The sequence below is a fragment of the Schistocerca cancellata genome, chromosome 5 (genome assembly GCF_023864275.1).
Source record: "Schistocerca cancellata isolate TAMUIC-IGC-003103 chromosome 5, iqSchCanc2.1, whole genome shotgun sequence".
NCBI lineage: Eukaryota > Metazoa > Arthropoda > Insecta > Orthoptera > Acrididae > Schistocerca > Schistocerca cancellata.
Genome location: NC_064630.1, coordinates 590,940,080 through 590,960,622, shown reverse-complemented (window position 1 = coordinate 590,960,622; position 20,543 = coordinate 590,940,080). Strand labels below are relative to the sequence as shown.

At 40.2% G+C, this 20,543-nt stretch overlaps 1 protein-coding gene across 1 annotated transcript in view; it reads left to right on the top strand.

The window, feature by feature from the left end:
* The window catches only part of LOC126187423 (zinc transporter 5-like), a 249,072-nt gene that overhangs the window by 154,811 nt on the left and 73,718 nt on the right, over nucleotides 1-20,543 (top strand). The window contains exon 6 of the mRNA XM_049928495.1: nucleotides 5,927-6,030. Coding sequence (XP_049784452.1) covers nucleotides 5,927-6,030 — 104 coding nt within the window. The remainder of the gene's footprint in view (nucleotides 1-5,926; nucleotides 6,031-20,543) is intronic.

Sequence of the window (20,543 nt, the reverse complement as noted above, 5' to 3'; positions counted from 1 at the left end):
TTGCTTATAGTGGAAGCCCCTGCTATTCATCTTTGCCTCAGGACTTTGATAGGGTTTCATATAGATTATGGATGATTCCTTGCTTTTCTCTTGTCGATATAGGATTATAATCCTCAATTTCATAGGTGACACCTGAAAGCAGCATAGTGTTTGGCATGGGTCAAAGTAGTGCATTAATGTTTTGATGACCTGGCCTACCACAAAGGTGTAACTGAAACATGTCTTTGGTGCCATGACATTCATGATTCTTATCTGGGCCTCTAAGCTCCTTATGCATTCCATCTACCTTAATTCTACAATTTTTCTGATGAATTCTGTGTTATAATCATAATGAATATCATGAGGTTAAAACAGAAAAAAGTATCTATTGTTGTTTCAGCATACCAATTGTGGAGCAAGCAAAATGCCATCAAACATGAAGTTTCTTGCTTTGCTGTGTTGTATGCGAATGTCATAACAGGCACTAGTGGGAACCAGTCTCTCTGTTTGGTATCAGTATACATCGAGAACATATCTTCTGAGGTCTTTTATAATGCTCTGTGAGGCCATTCACTTGCAAAGGCTGGGCAGTTGTCATCCGGTGGATGACATTCCTTTTTGAAATTACATCTGGCACTAGTCTTGACTGAAATACTTTTCTGTAATCAGAGATTATGACATGTGGTGGCTCATGCTTAAAAAAAAAAAAAAAAAAAAAAAACGGAGATTTGACAGCCAGTATAGTCTTGGTGAAAGCCTGCGAGACTAAGTAGTCAGTGCACTCTGTCACTCTGTAAGCCATTTATTCCTATTTGCTGATTTGGGAAACCTCCCTGAAAGGTCAGTTCCAGTCTGGTGAAATGGAGCAACTGTAGGAGAAATTGGTACCAGGCATCCTGTGGGTAAATGAGGCACATGCTTCCATCATTGTTATTTCCTACAGTGGCTTACATAATGTCTGGCATATCAGTAGAGACCAGGCCAGTGATACCTGAATCTGATTCTATCAAGGTCTTCACAAATTCCAAATGACCTGAGTGATATGAAAAATACATCAGCTTGTCTGGCCATAAATGAACTGGAATGATGAACAATGAATTCTCTCCCATTTGGTCACAATTCTGTTATACAACATTCCAGCTATTGATTTAAATTCTCCTTTGACAGATTCTTCGTTTGTTGTAAATTTTATATGGTCTTCAGCAACACTGGACTTTCCCTTTGTTAAGATATATTGTTCATTATTGCAACAATAACTGGGATATAACCAGCACAGTAATGTTCTTCCAATGGATTCTGTGAAAGGCAGTCAGAACTCTTACTTTGTCATCTATTTTTGTATGCTATCGTGACAGGATTCATATTCCTGAAACTAAAAGCCCAACTTCTCAGTTGCAATTATGGGCCCTTCAGGCTTTTCAGTCATGATAAAGTTGGTGATCAGTCACAAAGGTGAATAATCTGCTGTCATATAAATATGCTCAGAACTTACAACTATCCAAACAATAGTAAGGCATTCTATGTCAGTCTTACAGTAATTCTTCTTAGACTGAGTAATCTGGAGACATAAGCAATTAGTCTTTCAGGGCCTTCCTGAGTTTGCTCTAGAACTGCACTCATCCCAAAACACTATCATCAGTGTGTAGCTCTGTATCAGCAGCAGCATTAAAAAGGCCAGAACTGGCGAAGATGGCAGCACCTCCTTAGGAATACAGAAAGATTATGCCCACGTGCTGTTACCATTCACGATGATTTGTGGCTGTTTATGGAAACTGATACTTAGAGCTCTCCCTACCTATTTGTAGTGGTTATGATTCTCAATGCTTCAAAGAATTCTTTGGTGAAGCTGAGTGGCATTTTGCACTCATATGTAGCTTCACAGTTTAACTGAGCATCCAAAGTGTTGACTAGAACTTGTGTTGTTGATGCTAATGGGGTAAGTGTGGTAGACGGTTGCCCACAGTAGTCATAGTTGTGTGAACTTTAGGAGCAGCTTAGTCATTATGACTGCACTCTGGTAAAACAACACATTTGAAGCATTGTGTACTGTTATTGATAGTTAATCTCATAGTACAGATACCTTTCATTTGGATGTGTTTTCAGTGTGCAACCTTCAGCATTATGGTTTTTTTTATCTCAGAACATAATCTTCTTCAGATGGCAACAATAAGCACCCAGAATCACAGAAAATGACACACTGGACTAATACCTTGACAAGTTCATCATTGATGATGATGATGATGATGATGATGATGATGATGATGATGATGATAATAATAAACTGTAAACTGTAATAATAAATGGTAAACAAGTATGCACCACAAAATGTACTGGAGAATGATGAATACAAATTATACTGGAACAGAACCATTATAACAGATAAAACAACACCACATAACATACCTGACATCATACTCACCAATAAAAAGAAGAAATTAACACAACTAATCGAAATATCCATACCCAATACAACAAATATACAAAAGAAAACAGGAGAAAAAATTGAAAAATACATCCAACTGGCTGAGGAAGTCAAGGACATGTGGCATCAGGATAAAGTTGACATTATACCAATTATACTATCAACTACAGGAGTCATACCACACAATATCTACCAGTACATCAATGCAATACAGCTACATCCAAACTTATATATACAACTACAGAAATCTGTAATTATTGATACATGTTCAATCACCCGAAAGTTCCTAAATGCAATATAACATATACCATACAGTTAAAAGGAAGTCACGCTTGATCAAGGTCCGTGTCACTTTCCATTTTTGACCAGACATAACGTCTGAGGAAAGAAAGAAAGAAAGAATAATAATAATAATGTCGTGATGAGGGCCTCCCATCGGGTAGACAGCTCGCCTGGTGCAAGTCTTTTGATTTGACGCCACTTCAGCAACTTGCGCGTCGATGGGGATGAAATGATGATGATTAGGACAACACAACACCCAGTCCCTGAGCGGCAAAAAACTCCTACCCAGCCGGGAATTGAATCGGGGCCCGTAGGATTGACAGTCTGTCACGTTGACCAGTCAGCTACCAGGGGCAGACCGTCATTGATCATAAGATAGATGTATTTCCCCAACATCTTGATAGCTGTTGTCCATAGGGGATTTACATCTGTGCTCTCTTCACATCTGTTGATGACTGCCTCGTCTAGTATTCCTGATTTCAAAAGCTAAGTCAATGGCCTGTATCTCTGTATGGAAAGAGTAAACAACCACAGCATGTTGAAGAGCAACCTCACTCAGGCTATGGTGGTTGGCTTAAATCTGAAAGTTGGTTGAAGTGATCTGCAGGCTCCTGCCATGCATAGAATTGCCCTGTTGTGTGATGTCTTATGGCATAATAGTTGTTGAACAATCTCTGTTTCTTACAATAATGTACCTCATCCTCAGGGGTTCCACACTAGAAACACACTGACATGTCCCTCATTCTCCAAATGTCCATTTTTGTGCGTGATAATAAAAGTGGTGAGGAAGTCAGTTGTTCCTGTGTTGTCAAGAACTTCTGATGGATGTCTAACAGTTAAAGCATGTATCTGGTGTTTCCTACTTCATTCCTCAGTATTGGTCTGCCATATAGAGACTGGTGCAGATGAACAACAGACTTCTTGATTAGTTATGCTACATCTTCCTGGCCATATGTGGCATACAACAATGCTACATCCGACCCTCTGGGTTCAATATTAACTAACATCATGAACCCTTGTATGTCTCCTCTTACTGTTTGCTGTATTTGTGATGCTAGGTCGTGATTTACTTCCATGACTGCCGTCGGTACTATGATACATTCAGAAGTCAGTCATATGCATTTAAGCATAATGTTTTCCAGCTGTGTTGTCTCAGTGTGCTAGTACCACTTGAAGAAGTCTACTGTTGTAGTGATATCTTTAAAAAGAAGCACTTGATTGATATCCTGTGTTACATCCTTCATTAGGTGTAGAACTTTGGCAATTTCCAATGTATCTGGGTTCATTGCAAACATAGTGCCAAAACACTGTATATATGACTGTGTCACCACCTGCAGGTGTTAGGTTCTGTTCTTCACTCATTCTTTGGCTATTTGCACCTGATGTTGGTTGCCCAAAATGTTTTCTTAATTACCTCCTGAAATTTGTCCCAGTTCTTGAAATTTACCTTGTTGTTCTCAAATTACTGCTGGACGGCACCACCCAAGTAAGTGTCGTCACTGGCCAGGCATATCATGTTATCCCATCGCATGTGTTTGGTAACATGGTAAAATTTCTTTAGACATTTTGCTGGTTCCTGGGCAGCATCTGCTGAGAAGAATGCTGGCTGCTGTATGTGCATTTGACTGCCTGTTTGTTTGCACTTGTACCCTGATGCTGCCAATGTGGACTACAAGAGGAAGGTACTGTTCATACTCAGGCTTCTGCCCATGAAGGCAATGGCTTTTGTGTACCGTTATTGGAATCATGACAGTGTTGATGTTTCAGGTGTCCAGTATCTCCATCAACCTGTCACATAGAATTCAAAATCAAATACCATTTATTAGGTCATGCTCATCAACCAGAACTAACACTTTACACTGGAAACATGTTTAGGGCAAACACACACAAAAGTACATATTGAAACCTTCTCAGCAGAGAGTTCTCCTGTTTATACATACATAGAATGTTGTAGTGAAATCCTGTAAACCATAAATATGTAAGTTCCAGAACCTTCAAGAATTCAGAAATGTAAAATGATAAATAATTATAAATAAAATAGCTTCTGGCTGCAAGAATGGTTTAATAGCTTTTTTTTTTATTACATGATTGATTTTGAGACTGCCAGTGCCATCTTCAGATGCACCTGTGCACACAGCAAAATTTTCCAAAAATTACATTACATCAACGCATATACAATATAACACCATTTCTTGTAAAGTATGTGTTACAAGTTGTTAAGCCCACCAGTCTTGGGATTGCATTAAAATTCTTGTACCTGAGTCAGAATGTACATAAAATTACAATTATTCATGGTCAAGGCCAAATATTAAGCCAATAATATTTTTTGTCTGTTTTTGTTGTCAGTGCCATAAATGTTAATTGATTTTAGAGCATGGTTGTACGTTCCCAATATAACAGGTCTTAATTCAACATTAAACTGGTTATCATAATATGTTATGACATTAACATTCCAAAGATAGAAAATATTATTGGCTTATTATTTGGTCATGGCTGTGAGTAATTGTAATGTCAACAACGTAAGAAAAGAAAAATTGCTACTTACCATAAAAAGACATGTTATGTTGCAGACAGGCACAATTAAGAGACACAAAGCTTTCAGCCGCAACCTTCTTCAGCAAAAGAGGAACACACACCATTCACACACACAACCAAGCACACCTCACCTCAAACTCCAGCAGCACGGGCCGGAATTGTAATGTCATGTAGTAATGGAGATGTTGTGCACAGTCTCACTGAAGCACAAGAACTTTAACTCGATCTAATGAGTGGTAGGCTTAACAACTTGTAACATATACTTTATGAGAAATGCAGTCATGTTGTATATGCACTGATGTAACACAAAGTTTGGAAAGTCTTGCTGTGGGCATCTGCAGATGGAAATTAGAAGTCCCAAAATCGATCATGTAATAAAAAAAGTTATAAAATCATCCTTCTAGCCAGGGGCTATTTTGTTTATGATTGCTTATCATATTTGGCTGTGTTCTTGCTATCCACTGTGAGGGATAGTCAATTTGAATGATAAATAGTTTCTGAGGGTGGAAATCGAATCAGTGACCTGCAAATTACCAGCAACTGACTGTTACTGCTACGCCATGATGGATGGTGCATAGCATGTGGCAGTATTAATGTCTTGTAATCTCACAACTAAACAGAGTATTTAATAGTGCAGGTTGAATGTGCAGCTTTGTCAGTAATTTCTGTAAACATGGTTATTTATGTATTCTTATGCTTCTGTTGCAGGAGAGCCAAGGAGTATCACTTACTTCAGCAGTTCTGTCAGTTTTCCTTATTTCAGCCTTCACCCTTGTTGTGCCACACTTTGCTGATTCAGCCTGCATACGAAGGTGAGATGAGTTTATTTTTTATGTGAAATGAGGAAGTGTCGTGAGCTGAAAATTAAGTGTCTGGAGCTCTCTTTAACAGTTTATACTCAATGTTATTCATTGTTGCTTGTTTGACCTAAATTTTTACAGGCACTGAGAATGGGATTTGTATTCATGTAAGGGTTTTTAGAGCCACTTAGGATGCAATTTATGCAGTTGCAGTGAAAGTCATAAGTTGAGAGTGAAACACATACAATACTGAAATAGCTATAGTTTTGAGCAAAAAAGTTGCTTCTTGACACACACACCAACGGTACTCATCAATTCATAAATCCACTGTGTTCCATAGATGTCACCATGAAGCACAATATTTAAAGATGTGAAACAAGCTGAGATATACGTTGACTAAGTGAAACACCTGTTAGAAAATCCATTAATAACAAACTGCTACTAATCTCCCACAAACTATTTGTGCTTCTTCAAGCTGAATTTAATTTAGTAAAATTAATGAGAATTCCACCACTTTTTAAAAGGCTGCCACTACGTCAGTACATTAAATGTCTGCCATTCATCTTCTGTAGCCAGTTTAATAACTATGTGACAACTAGTGTGGTAAAGTAATGAATACATTTTGAACCATGTGTATTTAATTCCATCAAAACACATACCATATTCAAAGTATTCATTATTGTTACATTTGTAACTAAATGTCACTGCATATAACACTTATAACTCACCAGTACCACTGAGAAGAGGGCTCACAGGTGTTTGATTTTAGAGAAATAGTGCAATTAGACAAGTATCTGTGACTGCAAGCAATTAGGCAAGTATAGGGGACTGCAAGTATTCTCTATTTCACAATGCTGTTGACACTGGATAAATTATCAGTGTACAATGCAAGCCACTAGATCAATGTATTACTTACCAGTAATTCTCAGACTGTATAGTAAGTAGGAATCTTGCAAAAAATTATAATTATGAGGGTGTCTGACTGCATCCAACTATATTCACAGACTTAGTATGGGTCTCACCCTCATGGAAGCTCCTGCTATTTTCTCCTAGTGCTGCTACTGCAAATTTTAAAGGACATAATTGTTCTGCAGTGGTCTAAATATGTAACTACTTTACTCCTCATTGCTGTAATGTTTCAGCCATGAATCCAGCTAGTTCCATCACAAAATACCATTGTAAAAAGTGAAATTTGTCCTGTCCAAGAATGGCTTCAAAATATTGTGGATGTTTGTGACCATTATCCAGAAATATAATCACAGCACAAGTAGCTGCACAGAATACCAGCCATTGTGATCAAACAGAATAATTTTTCTTGCAAAGACCATTACATCTGAACAGACACCTCTGGAAATGTACAGGGTTATTACAAATGATTGAAGCGATTTCACAGCTCTACAATAACTTTATTATTTGAGATATTTTCACAATGCTTTGCACACACATACAAAAACTCAAAAAGTTTTTTTTAGGCATTCACAAATGTTCGATATGTGCCCTAACGTTTTTTTCGCAGAAGAAAAAGGGGCCGTAAACTTTAAACCGTGAGATTGCACAAAACACGTTAACTTTTGGTGAATTGCGAATTTGCTGCACAAATGCGTGAGGATTCTCTACCACCCAGATTCGCACATTGTGTCTGTTCACTTCACCATTAAGAAAAAATGTTGCTTCATCACTGAAAACAAGTTTCGCACTGAACGCATCCTCTTCCATGAGCTGTTGCAACCGCGCCGAAAATTCAAAGCGTTTGACTTTGTCATCGGGTGTCAGGGCTTGTAGCAATTGTAAACGGTAAGGCTTCTGCCTTAGCCTTTTCCGTAAGATTTTCCAAACCGTCGGCTGTGGTACGTTTAGCTCCCTGCTTGCTTTATTCGTCAACTTCCACGGGCTACGCGTGAAATTTGCCCGCACACGTTCAACCGTTTCTTCGCTCACTGCAGGCCGACCCATTGATTTCCCCTTACAGAAGCATCCAGAAGCTTTAAACTGTGCATACCATCGCCGAATGGAGTTAGCAGTTGGTGGATCTTTGTTGAACTTCGTCCTGAAGTGTCGTTGCACTGTTATGACTGACTGATGTGAGTGCATTTCAAGCACGACATACGCTTTCTCGGCTCCTGTCGCCATTTTGTCTCTGGCGGCAGAAACCTGAAGTGCGGCTTCAGCCGCACAAAACTTTATGAGTTTTTCTACATATCTGTAGTGTGTCATGACCATATGTCTATGAATAGAGCTACAGTGAATTTATGAAATCGCTTCAATCATTTGTAATAGCCCTGTATATTATGATAGAACTTGTTGACTTTAATAGTAAAGACTGAAAATGGCTGCAGGGACAAACCGTACCTTAATGAGGAATAAAGGGCTGTTACATACATTTTAAGACAAAAAAAAAGATGAACCACTAAGGAACTATCCAAATGGAATGAATATTGATAGATGTGGTGTACATTTGCAGACAAACAAATTATTAAAATTTCAGAAAAACTGGATGATTTATTCAAGAGGAAGAGCTTCGCAAGTTGAGCAAGTCAGTAATATCTTGGTTCACCTCTGGTCCTTATGTAAGCTGTTATTTGGCTTGGCATTGATTGATAGAGTTGTCGGACATCCTCATGAGGGATATCATGCCAAATTCTGTTCAGTTGACACGTTAGATCAAAATCCTGATCTGAATGGAGCGCCTTACCCATGATGCTTCATAAACATTCTTAACTATCCTTGTCAAGGTGGGCATTATATTGCTGAAATGTAAACCGAGAATGGCTTGGCATGAACAGCAACAAAAAAGAGCATAGAATGTTGTCAACTTACCTTTGTGCTGTAAGGATGGTGCACATAACAACCAAAGGGTCCTGCCATGAATAGAAGGGGCACCCCAGACCATCACTCCTGGTTGTCAGCCCATGTGGCAGGCAACAGTCTGGTTGGTATCCCACTACTGTGCAGGGCATCTCCAGACACTTCTTAACTGGTCATCGGGGCTCAATTCAAAGTGGAACTCATCACTGAAGACAGTTCTCCTTCGGCCATTGAGACTCCGGGCTGAATGTGTGTCTGTAGCCACCCTGAACAATGGTATACCGTCCTGACTGTTGCTTGGTATATGGCCCAACAGCCAGGAGTGATGGTGTGGCATGCCATTTTTTTTTCAGAGCAGGACCCCTTTGGCTGTCATCTGTGGCACCCATACAGCACAGCAGCACAGCAACAAGATTCTACACCCTGGCAGTTGGCAAGAAGGCATCTTGGAGGAGGAGGTAGTCAGGCAGTTTTCTTTTCGTATATGCAATAGATTTGACCAACTGTCAGAGTTGAGTGGAGAGGAGCTTCTTGTAGCTGTATGTGTAGGAAACGTGCAACAGTCCTCAGCAGTTAGGAGGACTAAGTCAGTTGCAAAGTCTAACAGAAAGAAGAAGGTTCTGCTGCTTGGTAGTTCACTTGGTATAGGTGTGGGTTAGCAGTTGCAGAAAGTGTTGGGGAGTGAGTACCAGGTCACCAGCATTGTGAAGCCTAGTCTAGGGTTGGCTCAGGTGACTGACAGCATACAGGAGTTATGCAGGAATTTTATGAAACAGGATCAGGTAGTGATTGTGGGTGGACCAGGGAATAGTCGTGATAGGGATGTGAATGTGATGTAGGTGGTGACCTGGTAAAGATAGCTACTCAAACTGGTGGCTCTAATGTGCATTTCATGCAACTGTTTCAGCATCATGATTGGCCTCATCTTAATACAGCTGTTAGGCATGTTAACATACAGCTGGAGAAGGAACTGATGGCAGAGGGCATGGGTCACATTGCAGTGGTGCCAGTTGAGTCTATCAATAGATCAGTTTTCACTAAGTGTGGTCTGCACCTCAATAGGTATGGGAAGGGGAGGCTGGCAAAGCTTACAGTTGACAATGTAGTGGGTGGTGGTAGGCTCACTTGTGGAAAAATTCCTGTAGCAGTTGGTGTTCGAGATGCACCTTTTGTAGATTGAAGTCAGCTGGTAGGTATATGCCTGCTTAAAGGAAGCTCCTCTAACTAAGGAATCATCTTCAGAGAAGGTCAGGTATCCAAGTAGAGAGGGAATTAACATATTTAAGCAAAATGTAAGAGGTATTAGAGATAAAATTAGTGAACTGCTTATAGATATTGACTCTGATATTATTGGTTTATCAGAGCACCACTTACATAATTTGGCAATTCAGAGGCTTCCTTTACCAGGATACAGATTAGCTGGCTGTTTTTCAGGGAGTTTTTGCAGATTGGGAGAGTGGCCATGTACGTAAAAAACAGTATTCCATTTGAGATCGTATACGTATCACGGCACTGCACTGAACAGGTTTTTGAATGTTGTGCTGGGGCAGTTGAATTTAGTGAAACTGAACTGCTAATTGTTGTTGTTTGTAGCTCCCCTAACTCTGGCTTCAGAGCATTTCTGCTCAAGCTAGAGAGGGTTCTTGGTTCACTTTATAGTAAGTACCAGAAATCAGTTATATATGGTGACTTTAATATTAATTTTGTATATGATTGTGCAAGAAAAAAGATGTTGGTAGATCTCCTAAACTCATATGATCTGATGCAGACTGTGTTTTTTTCAACTAGGGTGCAGGGGAACAGTAGCACAGCCATAGACAATATTTTTATTGATTCTTCATTACTAGATGGGCTTTCTGTTAGTAAAAGGGTGAATGGCCTTTCAGACCATGATGCACAAATTTTAACACTAAAAGGCTTTTGTACTCAAACAAATGCACACATAATTACCAAGTACATAAGAAAGCTAATCCTTTCTCATGCTTTTGAGAGTTGCTTTCCATTAGAAGATTCTAAATAGGGTAATAACAGTAAAAGGCAATCTGGGTGGCTGACTAGTGGGATAAGGATAGCATTTAGAACAAAGTGGGAATTATATCAAAATGTTAGAAGCAACCACAGTCAAGCTAAGTAGCTCATTACAGATAGTATTGTAAGGTACTTAAAAATGTAATTAGGAAGGCAAAGAGTATGTGGTATGCAAATAGAATATCTAATTCACAGGATAAAATTTAAATGAGTAATAAATTAAGTGTCTGGTCAGCAGCACAAGGTCGACGATATAAAGTAAGTTAGTAGTAAAAATATTTCTGTTAGTGGTAAGTCAGATATATGTACAGTATTTAACAATCATTTTCTGAGCATTGCTGATGAATTAAATGAAAGCTTAGTTTCAACATGGAATCATAAAACTCTCTTGAAAAATGCCTTTCCAAGAGAGACGCCTGAAATACTCCTCTGTCATACTCTAACATTTTGATGACACGAGAAGTGGTGCGAAACTGGTTTGCATTCACAATTTCCACCTCTCTCTCATCAGTTGACTGCTCTGGATAATCAGCTACGTCAGTCTCCCAAAAGCTTCTTCTCCGAAGACTATCGCTGGTTATATGAATTTAAGAGACTCTACTTTTGAAATAATTGGGTACTTGTAGAAAACTTTCAGTTAAATCATGGTATATTTTCACTTCAATGGGAAACAATTTTACCATTTCTTGTATAAACATTTAAACTCTATTAAGCCAACTGAGTCATCAAACATTAGACTCTATTAATATACATTTATATCATGGTTAGTTTAATAACCACTACAAATTCTTTAACATGTCTCGTCTCTAGCGAGTCCCATACATGAAGTAAGTAAAAGTCTCTATTCAATCCATGCTTCATCTGTATCTTTAACAGTTATCACAGTACCATAAACCATAGAATATTACAAAAATACTCCTTGTCCTTTGAATACAGCTTCCAACGTGTGACTAGCAAACACTTGTTGGTGCCGTTCATCTGATGCAGCTCCTGTCCTCCCATCACAAACGTCAGTCCTGCACACACAGACATGTGTTGCGCAGTAAATAGGCTCTCTCACACGATCTTTAAACATCACGTATTCAAGGCGGCAGAAGGTCGAGTAGTTCCAGAATTTACGTGGAAATTCTCGAATCACTACAATACTGACAAGGGGGAGATCGAGTCAATAATGAAATCACTGAAGACTAAGGACTCTCATGGATATAATGGAATGCCTAGCAGGATATTAAAGTTCTGTGCTGCACACGTTAGCCCTGTACTTAGCCATATCTGTAATTCTTTCTTTAAGAATGGTCAGTTTCCTGAACAATTTAAGTACTCAGTAGTAAAGCTGCCTTATAAAAAGGGAGAAAGGGATGGGATTTCTATGCCATCAGTGTTTGCTAAAGTTACTGAAAAGGCTGTGTATGTAAGGAAAATTCATCATCATTTGATGTGACCTTTTGTCCCACTTCAACTTGGGGTTGGCCTTGTTACTATGGATTTGATTATGTTAGTGTCATAGAGTGGCCAGATGCTCTTCCCTTCGCCACCCCATACTCCCCAGGACAGAATTAGTGTACCCCACCTGTCTGCGTCGAGTGTAAGCCATGAAATTGCGCAAATGTTTTCAAATGTCTGCAAGTCATGTAACTGAGGTGGGACATTGGGACCAGCCCAGTATTGACCAAGTGGAATGTGGAAAACTGCCTAAAAACCACATCCAGGCTGGCCAGCACATCGGCCCTCATCCTAATCCACAAGGCGGATTCGATCCAGGGCCGCCGAGCCTACCCGAGTCCAGGAAGCTGTTCATTAGTGCCCTCGGCTAACCTGGCAGGTTATGTAAAGATAATTGATCATTTTATATCACATAATTTGCTATCAAATGTACAGTTCAGCTTTAGAAGTCTTTTAACAACTGAAAATGCTATATTCTGAGGTACCGGTTGGATTAAACAAATTTTTTGATTTAACTAAGACGTTTGATTGTGTCGATCACAAAATATTGCACCAGAAGTTGGACCATTATGGAATACGGGGAGTAGCTTACAATTGGTCCATGTCTTACTTTAACAACAGACAGCAAAAGGTCACTATTCACAGTGTTGAGAATGGCTGTGATGTGGGGTCTAACTGGGGTATGGTCAAATGGGGGGTGCCCCTGGGATCAGTGATGGAGCCACTCCTGTCTCTTATTTATACTGTATAAATGATATGTACTCTAGTGTTATGGGCAATTCTGAAATATTTCTGTTTGCTGATGATACTAGCTTGGTAGTAAAGGATGTTGTGTGCAACATTGGCTCAGTTTCAAATATTGCAGTTCATGACTTAAGTTCATGGCTTGTAGAAAATAAACTAATGCTAAATCACAGTAATACTCACTTTTTACAGTTTCTAACACACAATTCAACAAAACCTGACATTTTAATTTCACAGAATGGGTGTATGATTAGTGAAACTGAACAGTTCAAATTTCTAGCTGTTCAGATAGACTGTAAACTGTCATGGAAAGCCCACGTTCAGGATCTTTTTCAAAGACTTAGTGCTGCAATTTTTACTATTCAAATGGTATCTGGAGTAAGTGATCATTCAACACAAAAATTAGTCTACTTTGCTTATTTTCATTTGCTTATGTCATACGGTATCATATTTTGGGGTAACTCTTCCCACTCTGTAAGGGTAGTTTTGGCCCAGAAATGGGCAGTTTGAGCAATAAGTGGTGTAAATTCACAAACCTCTTTGTTGACCCATGTTCACTAGTCTGGATATTTTGACGCTACCCTCTCAATATATATATATATTCTTTACTGTCATTGCTTGTTAACAATATCATCTTATTCTGAAGCATTAGCAGCTTTCACTCAGTTAATACCTGGAAGAAGTCCAATCTGCATTTGGATCGCGCTTCTGTAACTCTTCTGCAGAAAGGTGTGCAGTATATTGCTGCATTCATTTTCAATAAGCTACCACAAGAATTAAAAAATGTTAGCAGTAATCCATGCGGTTTCAAATCGAAACTAAAGAGTTGGTCACTCCTTCTATTCTGTTGAGGAGTTCCTTGAAAAAGTAAGCTGATTCTTATGTTATATTGTTGATTGCGTTTACTTAAACTTATAGCTTGACCTTTTTTTGGTTCATAAACATTTCATTTTATCTCTTATTACTTTTATGTTGTAATTTCATGTTCTGATATGTTCGATGACCTTGGAGATTTGCTCATTAATTTGGTCCTACAGAACTAGACGTGTCAATGAATAAATTTAAAAAAAAAATTGTTGCCCCTTATGTGGCAAGCCATCCTGGAGCAAGTTAATGGCCACCTGCACATGGTGAGAGTTTCTACTGTTTGTCTTTACAGTTGCCAAACCCTACCTTGCCCAGCAAGATTGCCATGATCAAAAGTTCCAGTTAAACAGAATTTGGAATGATATCGCTCAGGAAGACATCTCTATAAATCAATGCCAGCCAATTAACTGCTTGCGTGATGGACAGTGGTGGACCAAAGTGTTATTTGTTAGATGAATTTTTACTGATTCTGTCCTGTTTAGGTGCTTAAAAAGATTGTATTTGGCTGCTTGCAGAACAATCTTGTCCTTCAAAACTTTAGAATGACTAAGGACCCATGTGAAATAAAACTGAGTAAATTAGAACCTTTAAATAGAAGTACAATGCAGTTGCTGTATTTAAATTGTTGCTATTTACGAAACACAGTTAAGAAATGATCTGCAAGACTTGAAAAGTTTTTGCCATAAGTAGTGGCTAAATTAACCATATCACATCCTCTGTATTTGGTAGGATTAGTAATGCGCTACCGAGTTGTGGAGGTGCCACATGTCGATTCCTAAGAAACAGTGAGTGGCCGTAAGGACCAAGTGGTCGATGACAAAACAGTACACAAATCTGAAAGTACAAACTGAGAGTAATTCGCAGCATGAAAGCCAAGAATCAATAGCATACAAACAAAGCCACAATACCAAACTGCATGAGGAAGTGAGTAACTGTGCACAAAAATGACCCAAGTAGATGAGCAAAGCATGCACACTTTCGTTCTAGATTACCCCACCATAGAGTATTGAGATGGGAAGGCCATGCTGCCTGCAGTGTGCCTGTGAATCCAAACAACTCTGGGTGTCCAACACTGGTGCATCCATATTAATCTTGATGTCTGATTCCAGGAAGGACATTAGTTCTCTCCCTCTGTTAATAGGCACTTAGAGTCTAAAATGATCAAAGTGTTGTGCCAACAGGAACAAGAGGAAACATCATCTCGGTAACCCTGCCAATGGCTCCAGCAGCATCTCAGATTTTAGGGTTTCCATCCCTGTGGCATCCTGTTTATGTCTTGACCGGTCCATTTGTCAGTCTGCTGAGGTGTTAAGGCTCTTGGCACATCCAGTTTCAGAGGAAGCGACTGAACCTCCATGGGCTGCTCGTCATGCACTGGTTTGATCATCGATAGCATCTACTCCTACCATTGATGGCCTGAGTGTAGATGATAATGATGCTGTGGTTGTGCTCATGGTGCAAACCTAGGGACACTGGCATTCAGTGAGGAAGGCCAGAATGCTTGGTCACTGAGAGCAGTGGCCCTGGAGATCACCTGTGCAGGCTTGAGGAACAGGGATGCCTCCTGCTATTGTTGCAGCTGCAGTTGCAGCTGGTTCCAGTCATCGATCAGGTGCTCCTGTCTGGCCACAGTGAGGAACATTTGACAGTCTTTGTCTCCCAGAATGACACCCAGCATCCAACCCAGCTTCCAGCTAAATGTGTGAGCCCACATGATGGTGCCCTGCTGGTAACAGGGTATGTAACTTGTGGTCAGGGCTCACATTACTGGTCACGACAGGTCCAGGAGTGTGCACAGCATGCACCCATGCAGTACTTCAGCCAGACTTTTGCTGTTGACTGGGGTGGCCCAGTATGTTGCAAGAAACATTTTTAGGGCTTTTTCAGTGGACACTGATGCCATTGATTTCCTCATTTATACCTTGAAAGTGCTATCAATTTGCTCCACTTCTGAGTTTGTTGCCAGGAGGAAGGTGGCAGTGCTCAGGTGCTATATTCCATTTTATTGGCAGAGTGCCTCAGATTTTGTTTATTCAAACTGACGTATGTTGTCAGATACTGAGGTGCTGGGTGCTCCATCTGTGACAAAAATTGTTGCTAGAGCTCTGACTGTAATGTGTACTGTCATGAAAATCAACACGTGGCATATAATTGAAATCTGGAGATCACACTCATCACAACAGCCACATTCCACCCTGAAAAAGTCCAGTGGAAATGATGTGCACCCTTTCCCAAGTGTGTTCATGACAAGGTCCATGGTCATGGTGACAAACGTTTTGCTGTGGACGCATGATGTATACGCACTGCATGATGGATTCCGCTGTCAATCCCTGGACAATACATGTAATGTTGAGCTAAAGCTTTCATCCTCGACATCTCCCAGTGGGTTGTAAGTAGCAGCTGAAGCTGTGAGCATGGAATGGAAGTGCAACAATGATTTGATGTTCAGCATCCTTTGCAGACAACAACACTGCTCTGTGAACAACATTAGGCCTATGTATCACAGCAAAATAATGTTATAATGCCAGGTCTGCTCCTTGTGGGAGACACTCTTGCCACCCACTTTGTGCCACTGACACGACCCTATGCATGGGGTGGGGAAGGTGTGTCTGACTGGTAGTCACTGCTGTTTCTCAAGTGACGATGAGAAATCTTGAAGGACGTTGTGCATAGTCTCGTCTAGAGTAGAACACACTGCTTCCTGCCACCAGAACTCAACATCAGTGTGGAGGTGCATCAGCATTTGCATCCTGTGCAGTTGGTTGATAATGAATGTCATAAAGAGAATTTCTAAAGACAGTTCCCAGTGTTGCAAGTGCAACTCCATTTTGTTGAGAAAGTGAGAATGTGTACCAAAAAGAAAAATGAGGAGTTTGTGATCTGTGAATAACTGAAACTTATTCCCATACAGCAACATGTGGAATTCTTTAGGAGCATGCACAATTGCCAATGTCTCCTTCTCAATTTGTAAATAATATTGTGGAACCTGTGAAAGTGTCTTAGATGCAAAAGCCATTGGTTACTTTGTGCCATCAGTATTATTATGTGACAGGGTGCCTTCAGTGGCGTATTGTGACATGTTGGTTGCAAGGGCAGGAGCTTGCCCAGCATGAAAATGGAGACAACCTCATGTGCTTTATTGACTGTAAGAGTGCTTTTGGAGACTCTTGCTAGACCAAACAAATGGAACACATTTCTTCCTCACTTTGTTTGATGGGTGCATGGGGTGGGGTGCCAGTGGAATGAACTTTGCAAAATACTTCACTTTCCCCAGAAAAGACTGCAATTGCTTTAAGTTTTTTGGAGCTGGTAGTTTCTTGATGGCATGAATATTCTTTGCTTTTGGTGTGATTCTTTTCCCGCTTAGCATCTTCTCAAAAAACTGCACGTACACAGGTTACAATGGAGCCATTCCTCTAAGAGCCACGGAAATACATTTGCAAGTTTTGCATGTGTACTTTCCTGCTAGCACCTGTCACCCAAATATCATCCAAATAATTCCTGGTGCTGAGACAGCCCCAAATGACAATCTCTTGTATCATTATATACCAGACAGCTTATTTATAACCAAGATTTTCTGTGTGTTTGTGTCTAGAGATGGCTGCAAATACACATCCTGCAATCAATCTTTGAAAAATATTGCCACATGCTAACTTTGCTAACAACTCCTCTGGCTGAGGAGTACACTTTGTGCATTAATCATGGTCTTAAAATCATTGCAAATTCTTATAGACCCAATTGCTTTCTTTACAACAAAAGAGTGTTAACCAACTGACTAGCTGAGATTAGCACAATTACCTCCAGTTCCTGTAATATTTCTAATTTGGTCTCCACTGCATCCTGCATTGTGAACAGGACTGGCTGTGCACAACAAAATTTAGGTACTGCTTGAGGATAATACGAACTTCAAACTTTTTGGCCCTAACCAACATTGCTCAGAATAACTGCTGTTAACTCTCCAATAATTATTCTGAATCCAGGAATGTTATCGAGCTTGACACCTGGTTCATCTCATCCAATACTTCTAAACAAAATGCAGTGAATGCATCTAAACCAAAAAATTTTACAGCTAATCATGAACTTACAGCCAACAAGGTGATTTTTTGTTCCATGTTCTTTGTACTTTTCCTGTATTGTAATTTGTGCTCTCAAAGGGATCTTTTGTGTGCTATATATGAAATAACCTGCTGTTGCTGCTGTGGCCACACACGGGGAGCTCAGGTGCTGATAGGTTTCCCGGTTAATCAGAGAAACTACCAGCCCTGTGTCACCCTAGAAACGGGTCATAATACTACTGATATTCAACTCAACCGAAAGTTTATAAGGCACTTAGCCAAGTTCTGACACTGGAGCCAAAGCAAACACTGGCACTAGGTCCATTTCTGTTGCCCATAGTGTATTGCTGAACACTGGCCAGTCAGGTGGCCATGCTGTTCTGTTGCTCTGGCACATTATTGCCAAGTGTGCTCACTTAAGACATCTGGTGAAAAACTGTGGGTACTGTCAGTGTCTATGGGGCATCCAACAATCTGGACAAGGCTGAAACACCAGTTTGGGCAAATCTTATGTGGAGATGAGGCCAGCCACTATGATCTACCACAGATACAGAAAGCTAACACTTTCTGTCAGTATGCCTCTTTCCAGGTGAAATGTCTGACACAGTGGGGGAACTGTTCGTATTATCTGTAGGACCTAAGCTATTTCCAGATGATGATGCGCAAAACTATAGACCTATATCTCTGACGTCGATCTGTTGTAGAATTTTAGAACATGTTTTTTGCTCACGTGTCATGTCGTTTTTGGAAACCCAGAATCTACTCTGTAGGAATCAACATGGATTCCGGAAACAGCGATCGTGTGAGACCCAACACGCTTTATTTGTTCATGAGATCCAGAAAATATTAGATACAGGCTCCCAGGTAGATACCATTTCCCTTGAATTCTGGAAGGCATTCGATACAGTTCCGCACTGTTAACTGATAAACAAAGTAAGAGCCTATGGAATATCAGACCAGCTGTGTGGCTGCATTGAAGAATTTTTAGCAAACAGAACACAGCATGTTGTTCTAAATGGAAGGACGTCTACAGATGTTAAAGTAACCTCTGGCGTACCACAGGAGAGAGTTATGGGACCATTGTTTTTCACAATATATATAAATGATCTAGTAGATAGTGTCGGAAGTTCCATGCGGCTTTTCATGGATGATGCTGTAGTATACAGAGAAGTTGCAGCATTAGAAAATTGCAGCGAAATGCAGGAAGATCTGCAGCAGATAGGGTCTTGGTGCAGGGAGTGGCAACTGACCCTTAACATAGACAAGTTTAATGTATTGCAAATACAGAGAAAGAAGAATCCTTTATTGTATGATTATATGATAGCAGAACAAACACTGATAGCAGTTACTTCTGTAAAATATCTGGGAGTATGCGTGCAGAACGATTTGAAGTGGAATCATCATATAAAATTAATTGTTGGTAAGGCGGGTACCAGGTTGAGATTGATTGGCAGAGTCCTTAGAAAATGTAGTCCATCAACAAAGGAGGTGGCTTACAAAACACTTGTTTGACCTATACTTGAGTATTGCTCATCAGTGTGGGATCCGTACCAGATCGGGTTGATGGAGGAGATAGAGAAGATCCAAAGAAGAGCGGCGCGTTTCGTCACAGGTTTATTTGGTAACCGTGATAGTGTTACGAAGATGTTTAGCAAACTCAAGTGGCAGACTGCAAGAGAGGCGCTCTGCATCGCGGTGTAGCTTGCTCGTCAGGTTTGGAGAGGGTGTGTTTCTGGATGAGGTATCGAATATATTGCTTCCCCCTACTTATACCTCCCGAGGAGATCACGAATGTAAAATTAGAGAGATTAGAGCGCGCACAGAGGCTTTCAGACAGTCGTTCTTCCCGCGAACCATACGCGACTGGAACAGGAAAGGGAGGTAATGACAGTGGCCGACGTATGCCGCTGGTTGTCATGGAAGGTGCCATAACAGCTGTATGCTATGTGAATGCCATCCTCCAATCGATAGTGCAACCATATCGGCAGCATATTTTTGAGGCATTCATCTTCATGGATGACACCTCGTGCCCCCATCGTGTGCATCTTGTGAATGACTTCCTTCAGGATAATGATATCACTCAACTAGAGCAACCAGCATGTTCTCCACACATGAACCCTATCAAAAATTCCTGGGATAGATTGAAAAGGACTGTTTGTGAATGATGTGACCCACCAACCACTCTGAGGGATCTATGCGGAATCGCCATTGAGGAGTGGGACAATCTGGACCAACAGCGCCTTGATGAACTTGTGGATGGTATGCCACGACGAATACAGGCACTGAAGGTCTCTCTGAATGGTGGTACAACATGCAATGGATGGTTTTCATGAGCAATAAAAAGGGTGGAAATGATGTTTATGTTGATCTCTATTCCAATTTTCTGTACAGGTTCCAGAACTTTCAGAACTGAGTTAAACTCTTTTTGCTGTGTGCATATTAGATCTCTGTATCATAAGTGTTAAGACATAAAGTATTTCCGGTTTATCTTATTTTTGTAAATGGTATGACCCTTTAAAAATGTGTATTTTGTAAATAACTCTTAAAACAGTAGAGAACAAGAAAAATATAATAAATGAAAAG